The sequence below is a fragment of the Gymnoscopelus braueri genome, assembly GCF_963280865.1.
Source record: "Gymnoscopelus braueri genome assembly, contig: SCAFFOLD_257, whole genome shotgun sequence".
Lineage (NCBI taxonomy): Eukaryota > Metazoa > Chordata > Actinopteri > Myctophiformes > Myctophidae > Gymnoscopelus > Gymnoscopelus braueri.
Window position 1 is genome coordinate 14,814 of NW_027660469.1, and position 21,080 is coordinate 35,893.

Sequence of the window (21,080 nt, forward strand, 5' to 3'; positions counted from 1 at the left end):
AAAGGCCGAAAGGCTTCGTAGCCTACGTAGTGCTGTCCTACGCAGCAGCATTATAGAATGCTTTATAATGTGTTATGATCATTGTTATAAAGCATTATGAATATTTATGAGTTATTATAACTATAATTATACACAGTGTTATAAGCATATTATAATACATTACAAGTATTAGCCAACAAAATCGTGGGATACAAATGAAAACATCGCGAACCCCTTTCAAAGAGCTGTTGTGAAAACTGGCTCATTTATGGCTGATGTGTATATTATATTTATTTTAAAAAGAAATGTAAATATGTATGTATTCATGTCATAATAGTATGTATATTTATGTTGTAGATATAATGTATATGTTAAATATGTGTTATGTACTGTAATACAGCATATAACATTGATGATATTATAATATATTATGATATGTAATAATATATTATTTAATATAATATGAAACATCATTAATACAATATGTATTATAGTATAAGATATAATATACATAATAATACATATTATTGTAATGTCTAATATTATGATATCTAACAGTTTATTGCAATAATAATTTTAATGTGTAATTTATTTATATATAATAACATATATAGAATGTATATAAATATCCATATGGATATGTATAGTATTTATATAGATCCACCGTCTTTCTCTCGTGTAATACTATATAACATGTATATGTAGAATATATATAAATATCCATTTAATATCCATATGTATATTATGTATATAGATCCACCGTCTCTCTCTCCCTCTCTCTGTTGTTTTTTCATAAACCTTGTTACTTGTTTCTTGCGCACAATCTGGCAACACAGAAAGTTGGGAGAATTGGGCAACATCTTTGGAGCTCATCTGTAGTGTGCCGCTCCGTCTGTGTGGCTCTCTCTCACACACGCGCGCACGTGTGCGCACACACACAGTGAGGCAATAGATTAGCGTTATTGTTATTATTACGTCGTCGTCCCCCCCATAACGCACGCGGTCGGTCACGTACACACACACACACACACACACACACACACACACACACACACACACACACACACACACACACACACACACACACACACACACACACACACACACACACACACACACACAGCAAAATCTGCGTCTGTCGCTCTCTGTCTTTCTCTTTCGCTCCCCGTGTGTCTCTCTCCAGTGTTGCCATGTCCTGGTATTGTAAGCGACTTTGAGCGAGCAGGAACGGAGCCTTTGTTTAGACGCTGGTGTGGGTAAAAATGTTTTGTTTGGCACGAAAATGACGGACATATCAGCGTGAGTGTGGTGGGAATACGGACTTTGCCGCGGTGACTGCGACGACGTAATGTGTAAGTACTCTTCGACATTTTGGCTAACGCTAAACGGTGCTAAAGGGTCTCCCCTTCCGGTCTCCCCTTCCCCACACGGTAACACTTGCACTTTCTCCATTTACAGCCTGTACATCTACATAAACGTTCAGATTTGAAATATAAAGTCCTTACCCCATGGCCACAGATGTTACAATTTACTTAAAATGCTTTTTATTGAACAATACGGAATATACGGGTACTTATGCGGACCCGTACACAATTTTAACATCCGTGGCCATGGGATAAGCACTTTATATTTGAAATATGAACGTTTATGTAGATGTACGGGTGGTAAATGGGGAAATGCAAACACCAGGTTGAAGTTCAGCCATGACGCCTGACAACGAGCTAACAAGGCTAAGCTAACTAGCCTCGCTAATCGAAAAAAAATCTAACTTATTTTGCTCTTTTCTACTGTTTCACAACGGGCGACTTGATGCCCCTCTCTCCAGCCACAGTTACATATAAGGACTTCCCAATACAGCTACGGCCAAATATGGACTGTGTTGTCTAACCTCAATGTGTCATCATGGCATCAGGCCCTAACAAATACAGCTTACAGAGATCTCCATATGCCCATAAAAAGGACCAGACTGCCAGATACAGATCTCCATATCAGTTGGATAACTGGTGCAAAGTAGAGCTGTGAGGGCCGCAACGCGGACCGATCTATAGATGTGAGGGCCGCGAAGCGGCCTGAACCTCTAGTCATTGGAATAGCAGAATGCCAATTCTGTATTAGGGTGGATTTTCCCTTTAAAGAGTATCAAATCGGACAGTTGCTGATGTTTGTAGTGATAGTGTTTACAAGGACATTGCTGTTGAGATGAGCAGTGGCAGATTCGTTTTTTTTCCCCCTTGGTAGTTAGGAAAACAATTATGGACTTATGATGAGGCACCATGTCAGCAACAATTCTTTAGGCCCTCATCACCATATTTCATTAATTCTGAAGACTTTAGTTAGCAGGGTAGGCACAAATAAGACAAAATGGTAATGTTGCTGAGTTGAATCAGTGTGGGGACTGCATGGTACAACGTTAATCATTCAAGATATCCCAAGCACCACATTTACACCTACAGAACATAATCCACTGTCACAGTATATCTCTCAAATGAATTATTCCAAAAATGTTACCACCTACCGTACTCTCACCTGGCGGAGGGTCCCTGGCCCAGTGGTCAGTTTCATCTGTGCCCACCCTGGTACAAGTACAATGGAGGAGAGAGCAAACAGCCAGCCCATAACGTTGGCCCATTCTGGATAGATATACCAACGGTTGTAAGTTAGGGGCTGGTACTCCACTAAGGAACCTATGAAACAGAGCTGAGGGGAGAAAGGAAAAAAAAAAGCTTTTGTGCCTATACATGTTATGGATATTTATTTTGTTGTCTGACTTTATTTGGAATTTGAATTCAAATGCTGTGCATTGTTTTAGATTGCTCCATTTTGAGGCTTAAACTATATGGATATGGGGCATTTCCAAGTAAGACTGACATTATTCAAAAAAGCGCAGGCTATTGGTTTTCATTCAAGCCATCTACTCAGGGACTATTTCTGTTTCTGAGACGGGACATAAGGTGAATACAATTATCTGAATGTGGATAAAGTCTTGTCACCAGGACCACAGTTGTAAACCACTGCTAGATAATGTTGCTTCAACTCACCAGTGAGACCAAGGGGGTGAGATAGAGCCAGCAGAGTTTGAACATGGGATTGGGGCGCACGCCTGTCCAACACATGTCATGTATGATGCCACACATACGATCTGCTCCTGATTCAGAATTTGGTACAGGGTTATGGACAGTGATGAGCTGTGGATTTTTGAACTAGGGGGGCTATATTTTCTGACGTCACGTGCACGCACACGTGCACGCATGTGCACATAGCCAATCAGCTCAGTGCTAGTTGAAATACTGTATTCAACATGTGATTTTTAATGTAATTATATCTTATTATTTAGTTGCATTGTTAATTTGTTGTTTTTATTTTTGTTTCAATTAATTAATTATTTTATTTTCCTTTTAGTTTTATATAAAAGCCCTTTACATAGACTCACCCACACACATAAGTACTTAAAATAATCAGACAACTTGTCTTTGTCTTGTCTCAGAGAACTGGGTCCTCTTCTAAGCGATCCCCTTCACACTCTGCAGTGCAGAGACTGTTGTCTCTCATTGTGAGAGGAATGTACACATTCAATTCAAGTCCATGGCTTTTCTCGAGTAGCCTAATGTTATGCAAAGCAGCCAGGTAGACGCTATTGAGAACGGCTCGCCGCTGAAGGCGCGAACCTTGAGAGGCTATTGTTTAAACTTTAAGGTGTTAAAGACCGCAGCTGACGGTGCGTGCTCGCACGTGCATTTTGGAGCTCCCAGCCCCCCAGCCCCCATAGCGCCAGAACTAAGGGGTCGCCCCCATAGCACCCCCTACAGCTCATCCCTGGTTATGGACAGAGGTTAGCTGTTGAACTGTTTGGACACTGCGATTGCTTGTGAATGACTTTGAATCATTTCTGAAATAGAATACCCACCAAATATCCAGCCCAAAGCCAGGGACTCAAACACAGCAAGAAAGAGAAGGCAGGCTCCATTACAGGCATAGTAGTCTAATAGCTGGAACACATACACCCCCCCCCCCCTGGTGGCAAGAGACATGAGGTGTGATTGCAATTTGCAACAAAGTTTATTTTCTGTTGTTTGGTGTTCAAACAATAGGTCACACCCATAGGGTCACACCTGAATCTAACCTAGATATTTTAAATGTGTTTTCCCAGGGTGCAGTTGAGAATCTGAGCTTTATTCTCTTTTTTTCTGTTTCTGTTTTTCTGTCAGCATTTCTGACCTTTTGGAAGAATTAGTGGTCACCCACAGTGCAAGCTTTTAATGCTACTATTATGAACCTCTTTATCCCACCTTTGAGCACATTTTGTCTCAATATTGCCAACGGCACTTTAACATTTCCTTTAGATTGTTTTTGTGGTGGTCACTTTGCTACTATGATGCCTACTTCGCAACAGGCAGGCATTGTTAGCTTGTTACCCGCCAAGCTATAGTGTTGTGTAGTATTAGATGCCGATGCCTTTATGCATAAGAAGAAGACAAAATAAAATGAATACTGACCTCAGTGATCATGAGAAGCTGGGAGAAGAAGCAGATAATGCAGAATATGAGAAGGAAGATCTCCCGTCGCCCTGTCCTACGCAGCACTGTGGGAAACATATCTGTAATGGATGTCATCACCACCTCCATTGCAACAAACTAAACAAAAACACAATGACAGAGCAATCACAATCACACGCTTTTTTCCCCCTCTCACAGCAAAAAAAAAACAAAACAGCAAACGTGTGGAAAACGGAACGCTCGTCCTATAAAACACACTGCCCCATTTTTTTCGCGGACCGTGGCTGCCGGATTAGACCCGGGGCGAGGGTGTTTTAGGACGAGGCGTTCTTGTATTCCATCACACGGCCCCCAGCCAACATGTGATTTCATTCACTGGCTTGTCGAATTTGGGGAAAGAAAATAATCAGGAGCTCAAAAACATAATTGCGAACGCGGCGCCTCCGCCCAAGTGGAGCCTACTATGAAACTCTGCTCGTCTTGTGTGTGTGTGTGTGTGTGTGTCTCTGTGTCTCTGTGTGCAATATTGTGTGCGTGGCGTGCACTGCCTGTGTGCAGCCGCCAGAGTGCGCCAGAGGGCAGCTACAGTCAAAACACACACACACAAGTCCGTAATTACACAATATTTTCGAGCTGCGTTCGCTTCCAGCGTTCGCGCGTCTTACTTGTATAACATAATGAGAGGATACAAGAGCTATCTGTGCAAAAGCTGCAAAGTGTGCAGATTTAAGCAAGTATTTTAAAACAGTGAAAGCTACTGAGGAAAAAGAAACAGAAAGTGTTTGACTCCCACGACTCAAACTAGCGACCATGGGAGTTATCATCAAATCCAAAGATTTGTTGTGAATAATTATAAGCAAACAATCTCCTGGTGCTTTCAAGTTGGGGGGACCAAAACCGAAAGTATTGTAGGAGGACACAGAGAATGTTGCGGTCATCAGAGATCAAAGGATTTAGCTGCTACCATTCTGATAATGTCAGGAGCAACCAGACAACACTACGACCAGGTAGGGTCCAAGTGTTTCCAAATGGACTGCAGTCTGCACAGAACCCTATCCTGCTATCCATCAGTTCCAAAGTAGACTAGGTCTTTTTTTTGCGACCAAACGACCATGTATTATGCAAGTACATAATGAAGTTGACCAAAGTTTCTCAGCTGCATTATATTTGTTATTAGTGTCTATATGTTCTCTGAAACAAAGGGGTTTATAGTGAGAACTTACTTAAGCTGCTTTATAAATTACTAGACCATACCCGGTGAAGTGCGCAGGCGAAAGTAGTTGCAAACGTGGGGTTATTGCGCGTCCTGTCGCGCAATAACCTACATAAAGGGGTATTTTACAACAACCAAAGTCACTAGCCCAAAACCACAAAATTTAGCAAAGTGATTTCACAGCAACCACTAATATATGTCAGTATCAAATGTAATCTTCCATTTGTACATTACCTGTGTATCCAGACCCAAGAGAATGATCATGAAAAAGAAAAAGGTAGGGGCATCATGGCTACTGCCTGAGGGTATGCAATGAAGGCCAGCCCTGGACCTGAAAACAGAAACATAACAGTAGATCATTACCATTTGTCGTTGCTCAATGTTATCCAACCATGAGCCGGTGTATGAGTCTGAGCCACAACCAAGCCCTGATGCAACAGGGCTGCCAGTGTCTCCTCAGATGCGAATTCTACCAAATCATCACTGGCAGTGCCAATTCAGTGCACAGTGGTACTTCTACTGAGTGGTCAGCTGGCATATTATAACCCTTAACATAATCTAACCCAGTGTTTCCCAACCTTTTTGGTGCCAAGGCACACCTGGCATAGCCAAAAGATCCCAGGGCACACCTAGATATACGGTGTGCATATATTATATATACTGTGTGTGTGTATATATATATATATATATATATATATATATATATATATATATATATATATATATATATATAATGTCCCCCCAATAATTTTATTGCTGCTACAAAATATTTACTCATGTACACAAGATGTAATAAAGAAACCTTACAAACATTACATAATGTCTTTGGCATACAAATATACCAACTTGGGTCAGTGCTGACTGGAGGAGTCTGATTTCACCTTAGTAAAAAGTGATAGCATTATTGCGGACGCATGCGCAGTTACCCACTACAGACGGTTACCAAAACACTCGCCCCAAAACACAGTCGCCCACCTGGTATTCCTAAACGTAACCTCAGTAAACTATGTCTAAACCTAACCTTATTCCTAAACGTAACATCAGTAAAACTATGCCTAATACTAAACTTATTTCTAACCTTATCCTCAGTAAAACAAATACAAGAACCGCTGGTCCGCGAAAACAAATGGGGTTAGCGTGCTTTGGGGCGAGACTTTCGGTTACCGCAGCTGCGAGTGAACAGACCATCTACCGATCTCCGTGGAGTAATTAAACACCACAAATTACGTTCACACTAACACCCTGGAGTGATTTAGAAGCACTTTATAAGAAATCTAACACTTATGTTGATTTAAAGTTAGTACAGTTAGTTAGTTAGTGTTTTATTGTCGGACATTCATCATCATGGCAGGTTATAATATGACAGCCCCTCTTGGCTCTTGGCCGCCGTATCGGCCCGTTCCGAACCACAATGTAGTAATACTGAGTGCCAAAGCATATACCCTGTGCCCTTTTTATACAGTACCAGGTAGGCCAACATATTTGCATTCCTATGGGTGATGGTCGCTACACTGAATGGACTCGGGCGTGGGCCGTGGCTGTGTGTGAAACGGATGATGGCCGTATCGATTGACGGATGATCGCCGCTATTGTTCTTGAGGGGCTGGGTTCACACCTTCTTCAAACGGCGCGGCACACCTCAGCAGTAGCCCCGGCCCAAAATTGGGACGTTTGCCAGGGTTGATAAACACTGATCTAACCAACTCACAGAGAATACATCTTTCATAACCTTCTGCTGCTAGCTTACTTGCTTCTTTCTGAGTCGTTGCTTGAATTATCCCACACACAATGTGTGGGATTATTCTTGTGTTTGGAAGTCTGTATGACTTCAGAATGGATTACATCTTTATATAATTTACGTAGACATTGTGACTTGCAGTAGGCTACCTGACTCCGCCACTTCATCAATGGGAACACCCTGCTCGTGAGCCATGAATCCCAGCACTGAGAAGACGGCAAATCCAGCTACTATGCTAGTGGCGCGGGACCGTACCTATGTTCCCCAGGTTCTATGTTCCCCAGGTTCTATGTTCCCCTCAAAAAAGGTTCTATGTTCCCTACTTACCAAAAAAGGTTCTATGTTCCCTGGGTTCTATGTTCCCCTTTTACCTAAAAAAAGGTTCTATGTTCCCCGTTTACCCCAAAAAAGGTTCTATGTTCCCCATTAACAAAAAAAAGGTTATATGTTCCCCGCTCACCCAAAAATGCAGGAAAAATACATTTTTAATTTCCAATTATTAATATCATCTCTGAACACACACAACTGAACATAATGGGGAGGAATTACTATCAGAAACTTGCCCGCCCCTTTCCCCTGGCGGCCATCTTGGACAAAAATTGTACCATGATAATAAGCATTGGTGAGGACCAATTATATGAAGATATGTTGAAAATGGGTGAAAATGGGTTGTCCTTTAAGCTTGCATAATTGTCTCCACCAGGCCGAAAGGCATGGCGAGAGAGTATGTTTTACCCCTGTCCATCCGTCCGTCCGTGTGTGTGTCCTGTCCGTGTGTTACCAGCTAATCTCCGGCACCATTGGCCCGCTCGCTGTGAAACTGTGCACACACACTCCCTCGATACAATTCAGAACCTCTGCCCCAAATTTTTTACATGGGCCTGTTATAGCGCCACCAGGAGGCTGATTTGTGCAAAACCCATTTTTTTTACATTACTCCTACAGATTTTATCCAAACGCCATGCAAATCGTTACACAGTATCTCTATAGTCATGTGATCAACCCGGATCTGTCCGATTTCCCATATTCCATCCTGATTGGCTAAGGTTGGCTTCCAAAGTTTGCAGGATTGGTCCGTTTTGAACAAAATGCCTCGAATCATGAACGCAGCTTGCAATTTCCGTGAAATTTCACACGCACATTCCCACTAGGCCGAGGAAGAAATGCCACCCATTTCACATTGCCCTGTTATAGCTCCACCAGCAGGTATAATTTAGCAAAACACATTTTTGGAACAAAATGCCACAAAATCATAAATGCAGTGTCCGATTGCCGTGAAAGGCCTAGGAAGAAATGGCACCCTTTTCACATTGGCCTAATATACCGCCACCAGGAGGCCACAATAACGTACCTGACCTGGCATAGACCTGTGCTCCGAGGAGCACTTTTTCTAGTTGTATTTATTTTTGTGTGTAAAAAACTTTGTAACTTTTTGTCTCCGCCAGGCCGAAAGGCATGGCGAGAGAGTATGTTTTAGCCTCCGTATGTCCGTCCGTGTGTGTGTGTGTGTGTGTGTGTCCTGTCCGTGTGTTACCAGCTAATCTCCGGCACCGTTGGCCCGGTCGCTGCGAAACTGTGCACACACACTCCCTGGATGCCAATTCAGAACCTCTGCCTCACATTTTTCACATGGGCCTGTTATAGCGCCACCAGGAGGCCGATTTGTGCAAAACCCATTTGTTCCCATTACACCTACAGCTTGTAACCAAACGTCATGCAAATCAGTACACAGTATCTCTATAGTCATGTGATCAACCCGGATCTGTCCGATTTCCAATATTGCATCCTCATTGGCTAAGGTTGGCTTCCAAAGTTTGCAGGATTGGTCCGTTTTGAACAAACTGCCTCCAATCATGAACGCAGCTTGCCATTTCCATAAAATTGCACACGCACATTCCCACTAGGCCGAGGAAGAAATGCCACTTGAACATTTTCAAATCAGCCTCATGGTGGCGCTATAACTGGCCGATTTGCATTTTTAACTATAACTGCACCGATCTGCGTGAAACTTTGCACGCACACTCCCTAGAGGCCAAGAAAAAACATCTGGACTGCATTTTTCACATCTGCTTTTTACAGCGCCACCAGGAGGCCGACTTATGTAAAATACATTTCTGGAGATTATTCCTTCAGATTCTGTCCAAAAAACACGCAAATTGGTACACTGCATCTCCATAGTCATGTGATTCTGATGGATCTGTCCGATATTTCATATTCCATCCTATTTGGCTTACAGTGGCTTCCAAAGTTTGCAGGATTGGTCAGTTTTGAACAAAATGCCTCAAAACATGAACGCAGTGTGCAATTTCCGTGCAATTTTGCATGCAGATTCCCACTAGGCCGAGGAAGAAATGCCCCCCTTTTCACATTCATCTTGGCCTGTTATAGCGCCACCAGCAGGTCTAATTTAGCAAAACACATTTTTGGAACAAAATGCCTCAAATCATGAATGCAGTGTCCCATTGAAAGGCCTAAGAAGAAATGCCACCCTTTTCACATTGGGACTTGTGCTCCGAGGAGCACTTTTTCTAGTTTTATATGCTTTATAAATTAAGCACTTAACTGAAGATGATGGCCAATGTTGATGATAGTAAAAATGATAATAATATCGTATCGATATCGTGAGCCCAATATCGTGTATCGTATCATATGTACCGTGAAATTAATGTATCGTGACACCCCTTAATAGATTTTGAGTCATGTCAAAGAAGTTTTCAAAACATGATATTTTGACACTTTAAAAACTGAAAAATTACAAATAACTAATGGGTATAAATATGTATTTAAACCTTTTTAAATGTCTCACCATTTCCTGCATTTTTGGGTGAGCGGGGAACATAGAACCTTTTTTTGGTTGAGTGGGGAACATAGAACCTTTTTTTGGATGAGTGGGGAACATAGAACCCTTTTTTGTTTGAGCGGGGAACATAGAACCCGGGGAACATAGAACCTTTTTTTGGGGGGGAGGGGAACATAGAACCTGGGGAACATAGAACCTGGGGAACATAGGTACGGTCCCAGTGGCGCTGTTCAGCAAACACAGATATAGGGAATCTCTGCAAAACATAATACAAATCATAGTCTTTAGCTTCAGATTTGACCTCACAATAATTAAACAGCTGTATTCTGAATATCGTTGCTGTCAGGCAGAAACCAACCAACTCCATTTTTGAGCTTGTATTTTTATTTTTCAGAAATCAGTGCTATTGAACACCCATTCCTGGTCTGTGTGTTGGTTAACAAAATATTTAACCAATGAAAAGTATTAAAAAGCGCTTCTGACAAAACCAGCAAACTCCATTGGAGCATGGTTTAGCTGACTCCAGGCTCCACCCCATTTTGACCTCCAACCTCATTGTGAGCTTGGAGGTCCATTCAGCTGTTCTTATCAATGATGAACAAAATATCCTAACTCCACTTTTTGCTTGTTTTTTCATTTCCTGAAAAATTAACATTTTGGAGTTAGATGGTTTCTGCCCGACAAGAGAGATATCTTACATTTGGTCATTAGCAGTAGGCCTAGTTATTATGGACCAGTATAGTTCCAGATATAGGTTATGTGTTCACAGCCACCCATTGCTCTTATTGCTATGGATACCAAGTAACCAACGCAACTTAACAAAATCCATTTTGAACAGACCTGCCTGTAGCAGTTGTTGTTGTACATGTTGTAGCTTCCTAGAACAATTAAGGTACCCTCCCCTATACTGTAAGAGAAGAAGACCTGGGCAACAGCTTCCACCCACACCTGTTCTGACAAAAGTAGCAATGAGAGATGCATTCATAAAGCCATTCAGTTAACCTCTCATGGAATGAAATCAGCCTATTGAATTTATTGTATTCATCTTAGCACATCTGATCATAATCTGCTACCTGTGGGTTGGTGAGATGTGAGGGTTCAGGAAGGAGGTAGTACACAATGCCTTGTAAAGCCCCTGGTAGAGTGAGTCCACGGATCAGAAGAATCAATAACATTGCATAGGGGAAGGTAGCGGTGAAATATACCACCTGTAAATGATAGGTTGTTATTGCATATACAAAAGTGAATACTACAGTGGTAGAATGACTTCATCAGTATTATATTTGTGCAATAATACCTTTCCAGTTGACCTGACTCCTTTCCAAATACAAAAGTAGCAGATTATCCACATAGCAATGAGGCATAACACAATCTCCCATCTGATGCTGCCCACCTCTTCAATACCTCCTGAGATAGCCAGCACTCGTCGCCTGGACAGACAGACAGATTGTACAAAGAAGGGATGCATTTATTTTAGTGTCTGGCTGAAATGGATGATATATGAAAGCCTCTACTTATACCAATAGTTTCCTATTGATACTTCCATCAATGTCAGTTTTACATGTGTGATAACTGAATATTCAAAGGAAGGCAATTTCACCACTTTTAAAGGAGAATTCCGGACAAATTAAGTGTTATCTTTGATGTCTCGTTACTCACCTACCGATGTGAAAAGTAGCGTTCTTTTTTTTCATATATTCCCCTGTCGTCATTTTTTAAACCCCCTCCGTTGTCATAATGGGAGCGCGTGGCTAAGGGAAATTCGTCTATTATAACCGACGCAAAGTTGTTTTTTTCACTACTAGTATTCATAGTAGAGTCTCATGATAGTCAAACATGCGTTGAAACTATCTGCGAGGCTGCCGTCAATGGCGAACGATTTAACACTGGTTGCTTGTTTCTTCCAGAACCTGGCAACTCGTGTTGCCAGAATCTGGAAACAAGCAACCAGTGTTAAATCGTTCGCCATTGACGGCAGCCTCGCAGATAGTTTCAACGCATGTTTGACTATCATGAGACTCTACTATGAATACTAGTAGTGAAAAAAACAACTTTGCGTCGGTTATAATAGACGAATTTCCCTTAGCCACGCGCTCCCATTATGACAACGGAGGGGGTTTAAAAAATGACGACAGGGGAATATATGAAAAAAAAGAACGCTACTTTTCACATCGGTAGGTGAGTAACGAGACATCAAAGATAACACTTAATTTGTCCGGAATTCTCCTTTAAGTAATTTGTCACAGTCACAAATGTATACTCTTCAACAATCCTCCACATGAAAGTGCATGTTGGATGTATTAGCATACCGTGTTCATTTCTAATATAAGCATACAGTAAAGTACTTTAAGTCAAAGTTACTTTTATTATTTAGTAATGTTGCAATATAAAAATTACAGCTCTTTATCACAGTGTGCAACACTGGCCTGTAGTGCAAAGGATATGGGAGCAGGAACAGAATGCAAAGTAGATAATCATCTCTTATAAACATACTCCCAGAATTATGTGGCAGCAGAGGTGGTGTTGGTCTGGTTAGCCCATTTGTTGAAACCATTTTGTGATGAGAAGTTTACACAATTATCTGATGGAGTAGAGAGAACATATTTAACTTGGTTATCATAAATGATGCTGATAGTATTAACAATCTTTTCAATTATTTTAAATTCATAATGCACTTCTAATGAAAGTGAAATTCAATCATGTTTTCAATAATTTTGAAAATATTTGATTATTGTGTTAATCACAGACGCTACAGGATTTGAACAGTTCAATGATTGAATGTGTGTTAAATCAATGGCCCCGATTCACTAAGCTGGTCGTAAATAAGGAGTAAAAAAAGTTACTAAAGGAGGGTGTATTTTCTGTAGGCTACAACTGACGTGCAATTCACAAAGGGGCGTGTCAATCCCTCAAATGTGCGTATCACAGGTGTATGTCATGATGAATCTGGACGGCTGCCAGCTGGTCATAAAATTTCATTATGACCAGAAAAAAAAACTATGTATTGCTTGTACGATGTAACAATGTATTGCTTTTTGTTGACACCCAAATTAATATGTAGGCTATTTGTCCCTATAACTCTGAAAATGTTGTGTGCCAGCTGGAGCCCCATACAAGTTTTGTGTTGTTAGAATGTTATTCCAAATATTCCACATTTTATTTCAAGATTGTTTTTTGAAAATAGCAGATCTACAAGCTCACAACAGCTTGAGCTTGTAGATCTGCTATTTAAAAAAATATATATTTTCAATTTGCTTGTAGATTGGCCACGGACACTGGAGGCGCGTCTGTGCCTCCAGTTACATTAAGGCATGATAGTCTGTTATCATCCTTACATGGAACTTTGGCTGAGTTGGCCGACACATGGCAAACACGCTGAGGGACCTAATAATTCAGCTCTAAATGCAACTGATAGCCTAGAAAATAAATAAAAAGCGTGGAATCTGCATCATGTCTAGATGATGCATAGGCTACAAGCAATACATCGTTTTTTCTTTTTTTATATATTTTTGTTGACAAATGTTGGGCCCATACAGATTTTATTTGAGGTTTGGCACTGTTGAAATTGATTTTGCATGAAGAATAAAGCATTCTAATGACATATGCAAGTAACTAAGTACAGTTACTCAAGTATACCATACAAGTGCTTACAATGCACAGCACAATGTTGAGGTACTTTTACTTTACTTCACATTTTTGTTAATTTTACTCCACTACAATTACAGAATTTGACAGCTTTAGTTACTTGTTTCTTTGCAGATTTTATTATTATTATCTCCGCCATTTACAGCACAAGCCATTCAGGTCTGAAGTTCCCCATTCATTCCTCAAACTCTGCCAGTTACAACTTAAGCTCCCCACATCTCTATCTCCTCATTAATTCCACAATATCAACAAGTCACAAGCAGAGGCGTACGGTCATTGGGGCCAACGAGGCCATGGCCCGGTCTGTGTAAACCCTGTTTAGGGGCAAGATCCGCCAGGGGAAAAAAAATAATAATAATCAACATAACAACATTAGCAGCCCCTCACCCTATAAGTCGCCTTTGTTTTCAAATGGGACTCATTTGCATTCGGCCGAATTGTTAATGAGTGGCCATTAGAAAACCAGTTTCGCCGTCAAACCGGTTCTCCATTGCGCAGAGACGAGCACCTCTCTCCATTCAGATGTAATAGAAGAAGAACCGTCATCCTAAAACACCCTGCTCCGGTTCTAAACCGGCGGCCTCGGTCCGCGAAAAAAATGGGGCAGTGTGTTTTGGGACGAGCGTTCCATTTTCCACCCGGAATGGCTCGTTAATTCTCAATAGACTTATCAGCCGTTGTTGCGCGAGGGGGGTTAAGATTCTGGCCCGGTCAACGTTAAAATTCACCATACGCGGCTGGTCACAAGTCAAGCCCTATAGTCCCCAAAGTCTACCTCAAGCTGCACCAAATGCAACGCCCTTGCCACAAGATCAGAACAGCCTTGATTTTGTCAGTGTTCTAGCAGAAGTTATAAGTGCCAATCGTCTTCCAACGCCAGAGCCTGAGGTATTCACTGGAGATCCTTTGATATATAAAGACTGGCAACTATCTTTCAAGACATTAATTGACAAGAAAAACATTCCCAAGTAGAAAAATTGCTCCTCGGAGCACAGGTCTCCGCCAGGTCAGGTACGTTATTGTGGCCTCCTGGTGGCGCTATAATAGGCCAATGTGAAAGGGGTGCCATTTGTTCAAGGGCTTTTCACTGCAATGGGACACTGCATTCATGATTTAAGGCATTTTGTTCCAAAAATATGTTTGCAATATTAGACCTGCTGGTGGCACTATAACAGGCCAATGTGAAAAGGGTGACATTTCTTCGTCGGCCTAATAGAAATGTGCGTGTGAAATTTCACGGAAATCGCAAGCTACGTTCATGATTTGAGGCATTTTGTTCAAAACGGAACAATCCTGCAAACTTTGGAAGCCAATTTTAGGCAATCAGGATGGAATATGGGAAATCGGATAAATCCGTGTTGATCACATGACTATAGAGATACTGTGTACCGATTTGTGTGATGTTTGGACAAAATCTGTAGGAGTAGTATCAATAAATGTGTTTTGCACATATCGGCCTCCTGGTGGCACTATAACAGGCCTATCTGAGTTGGCATCCAGGGAGTGTGCGTGCACAGTTTCGCAGCGGCCGGGCCAACGGTGCCAGAGATTAGCTGCTAACGGACGGACAGGACGGACACACGGACGGACACACGGACGGACAGGGGGTAAAACATACTCTCTCGCCATGCCTTTCGGCCTGGCGGAGACAATAACGAAAAAACGTATTACCTGAGAAAGTACCTAAGTGGTGCTGCAAAAAAAGCAGTTGAAGGTTTCTTCCTACTAGGCACCGAAGAAGCATATGACACAGCCTGGCAGCTGTTAGAAGGCAGCTGGCAGCTGTTCTAATTGGGAAGTCCTTTATAGACGCGGTACGCATGGCCAAAGATAAGCTCTAAAGATGGCTATGAGCTAAGAGATTTTGCCGATTTCCTCAAGGGCTGCGAAGCTGCAATGGCTCACGTTAACATATTGAAAGTTCTTAACAACTGCAATGAGTTCAAACTTCTGAAATTGCCAGATTGGTTGGTATCCAGATGGAACCGCAAAGCAATGAAAACCAGAAAAGCAAACACTGAATACCCACCATTCAAAGAATTGAATTGAACTATAGCCATATAGATGTGGAAAGTTACCAGGCCCAGCTGCTTAGAATAAAGTGTAGAAGACGACGTCCGGACTCAGGTTCAGAATCATTCGGTTTATTCAGCAACAAGTACAACAGCATAAGACCCAGGGAGCCCCTGTCCTACAGCCCTTCGGCTCGGACTGGGCACAGTACTGAGTTACATTACAGTTCACCTTTTAAACCCTGTCGTTCACATTAGAATAACAGGCAGTTCCATGTGTGTGTGTGGAAGTGAGACCCCCACCTAGACGAAGATCAAGCCCTTAAAATGAAGCCACTGGTCAGTGACACTACACTTAGAATAAGGCACACCAAAACACAAGGCCAACTAAGTCACGCGCATGAACATAAGAAAGTCACATTCAATGTAATGTGTAATGTGTTCTTTTCATAATTTGGTTGCAAGAAAGCCCCACATTTCAACTAATGATGGTGGGAGTGTAAGTGCTAGCTAACTATAAAAATACTAAAATTGCTAATTCATAATTTCAAAATATAAATAAATAATTGATTTCATGTATTGGTTAAAAAATGTAAAAACATTGTATTGTATATGTATTAAACTTTATGGCGCGGAACGTTCCCTGTCTGCCAGTAGCACACACGGGACCGTATTGACTGATGCATGATTGCATGTCATTACACACGGGTAGTGAAAACAAACCTGTTTTATGAAGCTCATCACAGTTTGTCAACTCATCTGTCTGTGAAACATTAAGCAGACTGGAACTGTAACTACAGAGGCAGTAGGCATAGACTTAAGTCAATGTTTACATGTCCAGATATTATTACCTTACAATAACTAAATCATGCAACCCTTTGTCATCCTCCTACTATAATTGGCGGCCACACTCATGGAGTGTACACGAGTGTATGGGGAGTGTATGGGGCCAGTCTCCAAGCACACACATGGCCCAACTAACTCGTAGCCCCTCCCCCCGCAGAGCACACAGACAGCACAGAGAACGACACAGGGCAAGAAACAAGCGTTGCGGTGGTCTATGCAAACGAGCCCCAAGGAGCTCCCTGCCGACAACACAGACGCAGTAACGGCAGGGCTCCGTGAGAGTTGGGCGAGCTGCGTTGGACAGACACGCACGGACCAACAAACTCCATTCAAATATGCAACGAAAGCCACCGGACTAGAGAGAGAGAGCGAGCGAGCGAGAGAGAGAGGGGGAGGGAGGGAGGGAGGGAGGGGGAGAGAGAGAGAGAGAGAGAGAGAAAGAAAGAAAGGGGGAGGGAGAGAGAGACAAGGAGAGATGTGGCTGGGAGCGTCTCAGACAGAGAGGGAGGGAGAGAGAGTGAGAGAGAGAGCGAGCGCGCGAGAGCGAGAGGGGGAGGGAGGGAGGGGGAGAGAGAGAGAGAGAAAGAAAGGGGGAGGGAGAGAGAGAGAGACAAGGAGAGATGTGTGTGCGTGCGAGTGTGTGTGGGGGGGAGAGAGACAAACGGACAGAGGGAGAGAGAAAGAGAGAGAGGGGGAGGGAGAGAGGGGGAGAGACAGTCACGGAGAGGGAGAGAGAGGGAGGAGGAGCTGTTGCCTTGCAGATGTTACACACACACACACACACACACACACACACACACACACACACACACACACACACACACACACACACACGGAGAGAGAGAGAGAGAGACACAGAGAAAAAAAATACTCGGGGGGAGGGGGGGAACAAACATGCCGTAAGTCTAATAAATAAACATGTATTTCATATATATTAATCAATATAATTAAATAGTGTGCCCATTTAAAGAACAACTCTTATGTTGTTATGCTCATCTGGAAAACGGAATTCTTCATAATGGATTATTATTACAGCTAATAAATACATAAATAATATAATTCATAAATAAATACTTAAACACAGGGGTTTGGGGGCCTGGCTTTTCTAATATAATTTCATAAATTTCTATGCATTTCAGGAGTTTGGGGGGCTGCCTCCCCCAAAATAATTAAATAACCTAACCCTAACCTAACCCTAACCCTAACCCTAAAACCGAGGTGGGTCCCAACTGGGTTGCCCATGTGGGCTTTACGTGGGTTATACCTGGGCCCTAGGTGGGCCCACACCTAGCCAATTCTATGTGGGGCCGAGGTGGTTCTTAACTGGGATGCCCATGTGGACTATAAGTGGGTTCTACCTGGGCCCTAGGTGTATTCCAACCAACCAGAGTGCAGTGGCCATCACTCCAAATGTTGTGACGTCAGGGCTCTCAATACTGCACATTGGGGGAGGAGGAGGGGTGCAGGGCAGGCGCACAGATCGCTGTGTGGGCGCGGGTGCTATGTGGGCGCGGGTGCTATGTGGGCGCGGGCGATAGAGCTGAGGCCGCGCGCAGCGCGGCCGAAGTTCTAGTCAGCATAATTGGCATAAATGATGTAATAAATAAGCTGAAATCAGGAAATAGCTACAGTATAGACATACAGTATGTTTATTATTTTCATATCCAGAAATGTGTCATCTTGCCATATCTAAATCATGCATCCATTTGTAATTAGTATGATTTTCATAAACAATGTCATAATTTGGCAGAAACCAGGACTTACAGTAGATCTATTTTTGCTAATAATTGAGATAGGTGATCTGAGAGTCTAAGTCTGTTTGGATGTTCATAAATTAATCTCTTCCAATAACTAAATCATGCAACCTTTCCTTATTAGTATTATTTGCATACATTATGTAAACAAATAATTATCATATAAAATAATGAATATACAAAATTACTACCAAGATGACGTTATTTTAATAGCAATAAACTGCATAGTGCACATAAAATGTGCACAAAGAAATGATGACCAAGTATAAATATACAAACAAAATAAACACTAATTAAACTAGTCTTGATGGCATCTTCCATTACACAGTTTTGTAACCATGTTAATTGAAGGATCTCCATCTTAGTCAGTGACACTACTACACTTAGCATAAGGCTAAGGCACACCACACACAAGGTCAACTAAGTCACGTGCATGCACATAAGAAAGTCACATTCAAACATTTAATTTGTTCTTTTCATAATTGTGTTGCTAGAAAACCCCACATTTCAAATAATGAGTGATTTTTATGGGAGTGTAAGTGCTAACTATACAAATACAAGAATGGCTAATTCGCAATTTCATAATATAAATAAATAATTGATTTCATGTAAGGTTAAAAAGTGTAAAAACATTGTATTGTATATACATTAAACTTTATGGTGCGGAACGTTCACTGTAAGGTTAAAAAAAATAAAAACATGATGTGATCAAAACGTTCTGGTGCGGAACGTTCCTTGTCTGTCAGTAGCACACACTGGACCATTATTGACTGATGCATGATTGCATGTCATTAGACACGGGTGGTTTAAACAAACCTGTTTGATGAAGCTCATCAAACAGTTTGTCATTTCATCTGTCTGTGAAACATTACGCAGACTGGAACTATAACTACAGAGGCAAGTGTGTCCTTGATCACACCTGGACTTTTTGACAGTGAGGCTCCATCTCCCAGCTTGATCAACAAATCTTCTGGATTTCAGACCAAATAAGGTTATCTGATCTTCATCTATTTTTATGATACTGATATTATACATCACTTAGTTGTACATACATTATACGTTTGTAGGCATGAGGACAGGAAGCTAAAGAGAGAAAAAAAGCTAAAGTGCACTCAATGAAAGTTATGTTTTGTATGCCAATGTTTTGAAGGTCCGAGGACCCCCAGGGGTCCGTGAGGGGGTTGCCACAGCATAATAACAATACCCAGGCATGGTATCAGTGGAGAGTAGCTCAGGCCGGATGGTGGATTTGAAATCACTGAACTACAGGCTTCAAAACGAAGAAGAACAAGAACATATCCTGTCTGCTTGCATTTGTGTGTTACAGTTTCACGATGGCTCTGAACATAGCTGCGTTGGTAGCACTGTTGGTTTTCTATGCCTTGATCCTGGCGATGGGGGTCTGGGCTTCTAGGAAATCCATGAGGGAGAAGAAGAAATGTGTGGGATCCAAAAGTGAAGTCACCATGATAGGGGGACGGAACATCAACATTTATATTGGCATCTTCACAATGACAGGTGAGAAAATACAATTTGTACGACGATGCATATGTCATAGATCAGGGATTCACAAACCTTTTCATGTCAAGGACCCCCACATTGATGTGAACGCCGACCCCCAATCCGAAAAACTAATCCAGGGAAACTTTTCACAATTATTGAAACTTTTCACAATTATTGAAACTTTTCACAATTGTTCAAGATTTCCAAATGTTTCAAAAAGAGCAGATCTACCAGCCCAAAAATATCTGAAGAAACGTAATTATCTGAAAACGTGCATTGATATAGCCTTCTGAGAAAACGGTTTCACAAAGACTGGTGGCGTCATCTTTACATCAGTGCGTCTGGGTCTATATATACAGTAAGTCATCGCTCGCCACCAGACTTTGTCAGTTCGTAAATCCATTTTCTGGATTTTTGTAACCAACATCCCATTGTCAGCTTTAGGTAGAGCAACAATTCTCTGTGAGATTGCCTTTTCCCATGACCCCCCTGTTCCCATGCTGTAGTTTGAAAACCATTGGTGTCTGGCAGTTAAACCTTGGCCCTCATTTATAAAAGTGGTGTAGACCAAAAAACTAGTGTACGGCGAGATCACCGTAATTGTCGGCATTTATCGTTCCATCCTGACTTTGACTTGAGCGTATGGCACGCGGATGAGCATTGTCTAACAATTTGACAAGCATCTGGACACATGTATCCACTCCAAAATGTATATCTAACACACTATTAAATAATCCCTGTGAAAATATAACATTTTATAAAGGCATACATGGACATGCATGCCTATTCTATTTCCAAGTGACAATGACAAGCAATTCAAATCAAGTGATATGGAAACAATCTAACACAGCCTATTTGCAATGTTATAAGTTAGGTGCTTAATCATTCACCCATTTAAACAAGTGCTTTAACAGTCATTCAGATAAGTTTGCGGATCTGGCTCAGACCTAGGCTATACGCGCTTATGCAAGAGCATTTTCGGGAGTCGGGACAGGCGCCGCTGTAAATCTTCTCATGGACAGTGAGGTCTCCAAATTTATATACAAAAGCTACGTCCTCTGGAGTTGTGTGCAACCTTATGGATAAAAACCTGAACC

General features: G+C 41.8%; 1 protein-coding gene and 1 pseudogene across 2 annotated transcripts in view; one reads left to right on the forward strand and one right to left on the reverse strand.

Moving 5' to 3' along the window:
* Positions 1–2,490: 2,490 nt before the first annotated feature.
* LOC308081211 (sodium- and chloride-dependent GABA transporter 2-like) lies at positions 2,491–13,162 on the reverse strand (annotated as a pseudogene). The gene is made up of 11 exons: positions 13,150–13,162; positions 12,717–12,804; positions 11,521–11,653; positions 11,297–11,431; positions 11,022–11,171; positions 7,573–7,678; positions 5,920–6,016; positions 4,473–4,610; positions 3,884–3,986; positions 3,018–3,124; positions 2,491–2,676 (listed from the first exon to the last, which is right to left on the reverse strand). The product of its transcript is annotated as a sodium- and chloride-dependent GABA transporter 2-like (transcript).
* Positions 13,163–19,814: 6,652 nt separating this feature from the next.
* LOC308081213 (high-affinity choline transporter 1-like) overlaps positions 19,815–21,080 on the forward strand; it is a gene marked incomplete at both ends in the record, with an annotated part of 44,567 nt that continues 43,301 nt past the window's right edge. The window contains one exon of the mRNA XM_080457603.1: positions 19,815–19,998. Coding sequence (XP_080313729.1) covers positions 19,815–19,998 — 184 coding nt within the window. The remainder of the gene's footprint in view (positions 19,999–21,080) is intronic.